At 42.0% G+C, this 9,409-nt stretch overlaps 1 protein-coding gene across 9 annotated transcripts in view; it reads left to right on the top strand.

Moving 5' to 3' along the window:
* Positions 1-6,232, top strand: part of LOC121923044 (zinc finger protein 480-like) — a 24,419-nt gene extending 18,187 nt beyond the window's left edge. For all 9 annotated transcript variants that reach the window (XM_042453165.1, XM_042453163.1, XM_042453160.1 and 6 more), the window contains one exon: positions 6,150-6,232. In XM_042453165.1, the coding sequence (XP_042309099.1) occupies positions 6,150-6,218 (69 nt within the window). In that variant the 3' untranslated portion in view covers positions 6,219-6,232. The remainder of the gene's footprint in view (positions 1-6,149) is intronic.
* Positions 6,233-9,409: the final 3,177 nt, after the last annotated feature.

Below are 9,409 nucleotides of genomic sequence, written 5' to 3'. Positions count from 1 at the left end.
AGGCTCCTGGCTCTGGCCCTTTCTACTGGATCAGACTCCGAAATCTGCTCCACCATAGCCTCTGCTCTCCCTATAAATGGAAGAGCGGGGAAGGGAGGGCAGGAGGAGGAGGCAGAGAGAGAGAGAGAGAGAGACACCACACCCACGCCACTGCCACGCGAGAGGTTGGGTTCATTGGGGGAGGGGGGCTATTGAAGCTACACCTATGCCTGTGCCTTTCTGGGTTTGAGACAGTGTGCATGCATTTTTCCTGTTTTGTGGCCTTCTGGTAGCTTCCATGTTTGCAATATGTATTTTATTATGCTTATCCCTTGGTATTCTCTTGCAAAATCCCTCCACCTGGCTGCTTGCTCCTCTGTGGTTTGAGACAATGTGCATGTATTTCCCTGTTTTGTGGCCTTGCCTTCTGGTAGCTTCTAGCTTGCAATATTGTTATTATTGCTTCTATCATACACTGTTATTTATACCGAATAAAGTTGTTTATTTAACTTTACTTGTTCCTGTTCTTCATTTTAAATATTGTATATGTCCCTTTTGTTTTTTACTTCAAATATAATATATTGCAGTGTATGTAGGAATTATTTCTTATTTTATTTTTTATTATTTATTTATGTTTAAAAATTATTTAATTATTTATTTTTGGGCTTCGGCCGAAGGAAGGGACCGAGAGGAGAGGCCAGGCACACGCCTCTTCTCCTTGTGGGGCTTCGGTGTAAGCTCGCCCCTGCATGCGGCTCCGCTCCCGGAGTGTGAAGCTCCGCCCAGCATGTGGCTCCGCCCCGGAGGGTGGAAGTTCCGCCCCCGTGTGTGGCTTTGCCTCCGGAGGATGGAAGCTCCACCCTGGCATGCGGCTCCGCCCCAGAGGGTGGAAGCTCCACCCCCGGCTTCAGCCCCCCAGTTGTCTGAGGGACAGCAACCTGGCCCCCGGCTCAAAAAGGTTGCCTACCCCGGCTAAATCTTAGGGTGGAAAATGAAATGCATAGATTAGGATGGGGGGACACCTGACTGAATGAGACTACTGTGATAGAAAGGATTTAGGAGACCAAGTAGACCACCAGTTGAGCCAAGTCAACAGTGTGATGTGGCAGCTGAAAACAAGCTTCTTTATATCTCCGCTTCATACTGCCTAGCAGTTGTCTAATGGTTTACAACTGTAAGCTAATTTGCCCCCAACATCGGGACTCTTTTAGCCACCTCAGAAGGATGCCAAGCCTGAGTCAACTTGAGCCCTTTTGCTGGTCTTGAACTTGCAACCTTGTGGTTTTGGTGAGTGGGCCAGTACGGCATTTAACCACTGTGCCACCAGGGCTCTTGGTTAGCACAGTGGTCAGCCTGCATCAATAGAAGTATAGGTCTAGATCAGGGAAGTAATGTGCCACTGTATTCTTCTCTGGTCAGGCCCCACCTTGAATATTATGTCCAGTTCTGGGCACCCACATTCAAAAAAGATGTTAAGTGTGTCCAAACAAGGGCCACTAAAATGGTGAAGGGTCTGGAAACCATGTGCTATGAAGAAGGGAGCTGGGGTGTTTTAGCCTGGAGAAGAGAAGGTTAAGAGGTGATAAGACCTCTGTTTAATATTTGAAGGGATGTCGTATTGAGGAGGGAGCAAGCTTATTTTCTGCTGCTCCAGAGAACAGGACCTAGAACAGTGGATACAAGCTGCAGGAAAAAGGATTCCACTTAAACTTTAGAAGGAACATCCTGACAGTAAGGGCTGTTCGACATGTGGAACAAACTTCCTTCCTTGGAGTCTTTTAAAGAAAGAGTGGATGGCCATTTGTTGGTATGCTCTGATTGAGAGTTCCTGCATGGCCCTTGTGGTCTCTTCCAATTCTACGATTCTATCTTATTTGTAATCCCAAGTAGAAGGCTGTCCCCCTAATTGAGAGGAAAGAAGCCAAACAAAAGCCTTTTGTTATTCTGTGCTGTCAATTTTTAGAGTGTCTTTGTGAATGAGGACTTCTAGGGAGCTGTCATTAGCAGGCTCAACATTTTGGCTTCCCTGAGTCATCTTGTAGTGTGTGCTTTTTCCCTTTTATTGATTATCATAATCTTTTCCAGTATTCATCTCACATGTGTCCAAAGTATGATAGCCTCGATTTAATTATGGTGCTCTCCCTCTATCTTTTTTAAAAAATATTTTTTATTAAATTTAAACTGTATATTTACACACTGCATAGTACACATTATATGAGACATATTCCTATATGCTCTCCACCTCCCTCTCCCACAGACACTCAGAGGAAAATACATTTCATTTAAAATAACAGTCAGTTTTGGAATATGGAAAATATCATTAATTATATTTTTTTACTTCTTCATCATACCTTGCCCTTCTTAATCACAATTTCCAATTTTCTCTCCATGATTTCCTTTGCTTTCACCAGTTATTTTAAGTCTACTTTCCCTAAGGAAGTCTAATAATACATATTCATATATATATATATATATTATATATATATGATTATTCCAATTAGATTTATTTTTCCATGCAAAGGTAATCACTACTGGGCGGCTTTTAAAATTTGTTTTGTACGTATCTTTGATTACTATCCAATCCTACTTCCCTAAATTAAGAGTTAAACAATTTTCTTTGCTTAATTGTTTCTCTGTCATTTTATTATATTATTGTTCCTTAACTTCTGTCCAAATTATTGAACGAATATATACACACACACACACACACACCTCTACCTCCACATTCTGCTATTATGTTGATTGGAATTTATCATTTATAAATGCTTAATTGATGTGGCATCCTGTTACCATTTTCCATCACTTTCATTTTTTGTCCTTTTACATTTGTATTTTTAATTTTAACAATTTTGTAGCCAAATTTTTATTTGTGTCTGTATCATTAATAAGTCTCCTTCCCAGTTCATTGTCAATCCCTCTGCCATTCTATTGTTAACATATCTTATAATGTTCCTCTTAATTCTTTTCCACCTTCTATTTTTAAAATTATTTCTGTTAACAGTCATCCTCCATATCCCACTTTTTTTTTATTTACGTATTCAAGCATCCATGGTTTCAAATATTTTAAAATATATCATTCCCAAAAGCAACCTTGCTTTTTGCCATTTTATAAAGGCATGCCATTTTACTATGCCACTGTAGTTAATGGGACTTGAGCATCCACAGTTTTGGTTATCCCCAGGGGGTCCTGAACCAACCCCGCAGATCTGGTGGTGGACCCACTGTATTTTGTCTTTCTAAGAAACATTCCAGCTTGTTTTGCCCTCAGAGCCTTTATTGTCTTTAATTTTTGGTACATGGAAAGACTGTATAATGTATTACGTGTAATTGCACTTTCTGCAGATGCTCAGATTCCAAGGTGGGCCTGACTGGTCTCCGAGTTATGGAGAGAGAGGGCTCTGCTGGAATTCCTCCTCCAGGAAGAAAACTTTGGAAGATGACCTTGCAAAAGGTGAAATCCATCCTTCTTTCTTTGGTATGGATCCACTGGGGAGTTATTTGGTGGAGGGCCCTGACATTTGATACCAAGGGTGGAAGGATTTCGCCCCCCCCCCGTTCTTAAACTTCCATTTCCTCTTAATTGAAACTTGTTTTTTGTGTCAGTCTGGGTGGGACTTGTGACTGTGGTGATGTCATCTTCCCACCTGCCTAGGTCAGTTGTCAGTGTTTCCTGCCATCTTTCCCCTTGTCTTTCTCCAGCCACTCAGGGCCAGCGGTGGTGGGATTGGGCTCCTATGCAACACTTGCCTGCAGGACCCCTCAAGCCTGTCATCAGGGCTTGCTCTATATCCGAGTTAAAATGAAATCAAATGCTTTTTAGACAGGGTTGGTGACATCACTTTGGTGGACAGAAGCAGGCAAGTGGTCTTGAGCCATCATGAAGTAAACAATTGCTAATTGTTTCCTTTGTATTCTTACATTTTTACTGGCGAGGGACCGGAAGGGTTCTCTCACCTATGTGCCAAAATGGAGCATAATAGCAAGACATTTTCAATAACGTAATTAAAGGTAGTAGAAATCCAATTACCTGCAGGACACAATTGGGAATTGCTGCACACCTGCCCAGTTAATGATTAGGGGTTCTAAATGGAAAATTCTGTGTGTGCATCTATTATATAGAACTTCCCTTTACATCGGGCTATGTTGATCAGGGGCCAGGCTATAGTCTCAGGTGCTATCTTCAAGATGCAGGAAGTTAATGAAAACAGACAAGGGGTTATTCAGATGTCCCCATCTGTCTATATGCTGAGCACTTCAATACTGCTGGGGGTGCCCATGGGTTTTCCTCACATCTGATGAGTCTCTGTGTGTTGTAGGGCTGCTTCCTGTGCAGGTGACCTTTAAGGATTGGGCTGTGTATTTCAGAGGAGGAATGGAACTTCTGGATCAGAAGCAAAAATCTTTGTCATGCGATCACATGGAAAATCGAGAATGTTTTGCCGTAGGTAAGAAACTTGGATCCATTGCCCTTCCTAGACAAGGTGAGTGACTTTTCACACTACACAAACCCTGAATCCACTTTACTTGCATGGCCATATCTTTGTGGGATCCTGGGGTTTCTAGTTTAGTGAGAACTAGGGCTCTTTGAGGATTCTAAATACCTCTCTCTAAACTGCCAATCCCTGGATTCTCTAGGATGTTTAAAGAATAATCATAACTTCATAATTGTGTAGTGTGAAACACAACCCTTAATTGCTTTCCCCAGGTGCGACTAGGGGATTTTTTTCATTTCACTTTCTCATCCTGCAGACGCTCAAGATTTATTTCACACCAAAATGATTAACTATAGTCCTATATTGATGACCGTCTTGTTGTACAGTTCTGTGGCCCCTATCCTTTGAATCATGTGTGCAACTTCTCTAGAGCTGATAAGTTAACTGTGAAACCACTGCCAGAATGGGTTCAGCTTCATTATCTCATTTAGTTGCATTATATTTTCTCTCAACTATAGTAACAGTTCATGTCCCTCTGTGGGACCAGTTATGTTGCCCTTCTTTCCTACACTTCCTGCAGCTCCAAGCCTGAGCCTCCTCTCTCACATAGCCAAGAGGAAGATCTGGGGATTATGGTTGTCAGATTGTCAGGGCTGGAAGGAAGAGGATTGCTCTGCCATCTCAGTGACACGGACTGGTGCTTGCTGGGGAAAAAAAAAACTCATCCATAAACTGTCACTGTAATACTGTAATACTAAACAAGGATAGGCATTGCAGATGGCTGGTGGCCCCTGGACAACCTCCAAACCACTGGGCAAGAAAACTACACCCACACCTTCATCTGTATTACCCTTTGCTGCTATGGGAGTGTTGATAAAAAGAAGCCCACTTCCCTTTAAGGCAGGCGCTTTTCACATTTTGTTTCCAAGCAGAAGCTCCTTTCCAAGGTATGTCTCTACCTGAGCAAGGATTTGAAGCCTGGTCTCAGTCATAGTCCAGTGCTCAGACACTAAATCCTGCCCAAACAGTTGCCCCCCCCTGTCGAGAGGCTCTTTGTGCCTTTACCTCATCTGGGTCCCTGCTCATCCATGCGCTCTGTGATATTCCAAAGCCCTTGCTCAGCCTTTCCTATTTGAAGCTTCTGTCATGGTTAGTTTGCTCTCGCTGATAGGAGGTATCTCCGGGAACCAAAACAGGGCCCAGAGAAAGCAATGGCTTTCAATACGGTGTTTTGTCCAGACATCAAGGGGTTTCATATTGAAGTTTTTCAATAGTTTGACATTCTGGATGGAAGATAACTCTAGGAAGGACCAAGCAGGGCCAGAAGCAATGGCTTCAAGACAGCTGTTTGTTCCAGGCTCATCTTTGGCAATATCAAATGGTTGCATTAAGCTATTATGGTAATACCGGAAGGCAGGGGGAGGAGAAGACACAATAGCTCCACTGTTATTCCCAGATGTTGTTCCCCACTGAATTGCTGGGATTCAGTATTGTCTGTGCTTGTCCTTCTTTGCGAAAATACTGGAGGAAGATGTATGTTGCACTGATCTGCCATCTTATGAGCTGCCAGAGAGTCCACATACCAGGCAAGAATCCAGCTGGCACGATCATGGAAATGTTCTGTTTATAATTCACATATTGTGAGTTATACATCGACCAAAGAAGACCGGAGCCCATACAGATGCCAGCACTGTTGGAAGTGTTTTGTTTGGAAGTCCCAATTCTTTTTCATCAGGTGTCCACACAGGAGAGAAACCATTCAAATGCCAGCAGTGTGGAAATGTGTTGCTCTCAAGTCACCCTTAAGAGTCACTTGAAAGTCCACACCGGCGGAACCCCTATAAATTGCCAGCGTGTGGAAAATGTTTTGCTCACCAAATCCAACATTTTGAGGCATCAGAGAGTCCCACAGGAGAAAAACCATGCAAATGTCAGGAGTGTGAGAAAAGTTTTCGCACAACTCACACCTTTTGAGACATCAAAGATCCCACAGAGAGAAACCATTCAAATGTCGCATGTGAAAAAATGTTTTGTTCAGAGGCATCATCTTTTGAGGCATCAGAGAGGCCTCAGAGAGGCCACACGGGAGAGAACCAGATGTTAGCAATGTGAAAATGTTTTGTGACTGCAATTTTTGAGGCATCAGAGAGTACACAGGAGAGAAAACTATACATCTGCCAGCTCTGTGGGAAATTTTTTCTCACAATTCCACCTTTTGAAACATCAAAAAATATCATTAGGGGAAATCATAGAAATGGACTGCAATTCAGAAAATGTTTCTTTGGGGAAGCAACCTTCATACATCTAATTGTGTCTTGTTGATCCCTATCATGATCTCATTCTTCTGTTTCTGCTTCATGGTTAATAATTTAATGTATCTTGCTCAGTCAAGTGTTCTTGTTTTTGTTACTTTTCGTTTATTAGTTGCAATAGCAGTACATTTCATACATTTGTTATGCACTTAAGCACTCCCTGAGCAATTTTACCATGTGTAAACAAATTGCCCCAACAATCTGGGTTACTCATTTCCACCTCAGAAGGATTTGCAAGGGTCGAGCTTGAGCCCTGGTTGGGACTGAACTCACAACTTATGGTTGTGATGTTAGTGGCTGGATGCAGGCATTCCTTTTTATTGTCCCAGGCAGAAGCTTTGTAGTAATATTGCCACTTAGTCTTTGCCTCCACCCTGACTTTGCGCAGATACACTCGAATTGCATGCCTGTATTGTGCAAGGGAATTGGGGGATTTGGGGACCAGCAAGGGCAATGAAGTAGGGGGTGCCATAGTACAGATTGTATGAGTTGCAATAGCAGTAAGCCACTGTATTTCTTAAAATCCTCATTCCAACTGGTACTAAAGTTTTAAGTTAAAGTCTACGCTCCCTCTTTCTTCTTCAACAGTTCTCATTTTTTATTTATCACCTCCAGTACCCCAAAACCTATGTCAGTTGCTGCATGTTTCTTTGTTCAAAATGCTTAGCCAGAGGTGCCCTTTTTTTATTTCTCGAACTGGGCAGCTGTTCTGATTTCTTTGTTATTGATCTTGAGTGGGGAGAGTGGCACTTAATAAGGAAATTATTTGGATATTCTTAGCAGAACGAAGCAAGGCAGATTGTAAAAACTGCCTTAGCTCTATCCGTGAGTGTGCAATGAAGAATGGTCCTTTTGTATCTCCATTATTTCATTACAAACAATTTTTATTACATGGGGGAGTGAGAATAATTATAGGTTTTTCAATATCCCATGTAATCGATGAGACAAAATATAAATGGAAAGAAATAAAGCCTTTACCTTTTGGCTGCATTTTATTCTTTTATGACATGTATTGTATTTTTGAAACTGTTGTAAAAAGGTAGTTTGTTTATAGCACGCAGAATTTTCAAGCCAAACCCGCGCGGACTCCCGCGCGGAAGAGCAAAAAAGAAGACTCCATTCGGAGCTTCTTCTTTGCGGCCGCCCTCTATAAAGTCGCCGAGGCACTTGCGCTTGGCTCGCATCGTCATATGGCCGGCGAACACGTCTGGACGCTATGTCCAGTACGTAAAGATGGCGGCGCCCATGTAGAAGGGGCGGCTTATCTTTATGTACTAGGATACGTACTAGGGTTTAGGGGGGTGCGAAAGCACCCCCTTCCTAACCCTAGTACGTATCCTATACGTCTCTATGGGGGTTGTTCCCGCCAAAAGCAGTGCTGCACTGATAAGGGCTTCCATCTTTACACACATTATACACACACACTTTCATAGTATTCATAGCCAATTTATTTGCAAGTTTTTCACTGTCTTTGCAACATATTCATGTTTATTAGTACTTTTCTGCATGAAATTTCTTTCCTTTATACTGAATGCCCACTGGTTTCATGTATGTGCTGCATTCCTCACACCTCCCATTCCCGGCTTCTATCCTTCATCAAAACTGCCTTGCTTGGTTTAATACATGTGTTTTTTCCTTTGGTACTTTTGAAGAGAACTCGCATTTTTAACACACAAATTCTGATTCTCTTCTACCAGATCTCCTATAGATAAGCCCCTAGATGGGGTGAGTGGGGCAGAATCCTTTAAAGATATGAAAACACACCAATATGTCAATCACTGAATTTAAAGCCCGCCTCATGAAAAAGCATTAGGAACAGCCTGATGAATGTGAAACATTCTGTCCATTTTATAACTATGTATGGCATGAATGTTCAGGGATATGAGGGAGTTGTTGCACATAACCTCAGGCTGTAAACTCCACCTCAACTTGGTAAAGCTGAGCTGCCCGTTTTTGGTCATGGTTGTTGTGTTGCTAATGTAAGCAGAGTTGGTTGCAGAGTAGATGCTGAACGATCCTGACAAACCTCTTCAAGCTCTCTCTCATTTTCCGAATATCTCCATCTCAGGATCCACTGGCCTTGTTTCCACTGCTTGGCATTTCTGCTTCCAGCAGTCAAGAAAACACAACAGTTTGTAGTCTAAAACAGATAACTACTTTATTCTGTCTACCTGGTTAGTACAACTAATACAAATAACAAAAAAACTTTGCCAACCATTGTCTAAGCCCTATAACGCTTCAAAAATTCCCAGAGTTTACCAATCCACCAACCCCCAACAACACCTGGACAACATTGGCAATTATTGTTACTGTTAGTTGCCACCCACTGGGTGTGCACTTTACTCTCCCCAAGACCCAAGTCCAACCCCTGAATGTGGTCTTGCCCTTGCGAATGTTTTCAGGTGTTATCAATGTTTATTCTTAAGTGACCTTTATTTCCAAGTCTTATTGCTTTAAACTATCTTTGCACCGTGATTTTCTTTTACAAGCCTTGCTATACTAACTAACCTTTCTTAATTAGAAAAATTTTCGTCTCTTTGCTTCCACAAAATACATCTTTTCATTTCACTTACTGCATGTCCCATGTTTCCATTTCCTGACATGGAAAGCATTATGTTTTCAGTGTAGACAGTATACAGTTCTGTATATGGTACGATTAAGAAGTACTTTGCAAGTAATGAAAGA

Source organism: Sceloporus undulatus, chromosome 2 (assembly GCF_019175285.1).
Source record: "Sceloporus undulatus isolate JIND9_A2432 ecotype Alabama chromosome 2, SceUnd_v1.1, whole genome shotgun sequence".
Taxonomy (NCBI): domain Eukaryota; kingdom Metazoa; phylum Chordata; class Lepidosauria; order Squamata; family Phrynosomatidae; genus Sceloporus; species Sceloporus undulatus.
Note: the sequence above shows the minus strand (reverse complement) of the source record. Positions and strands in the feature narration are given on the sequence as shown.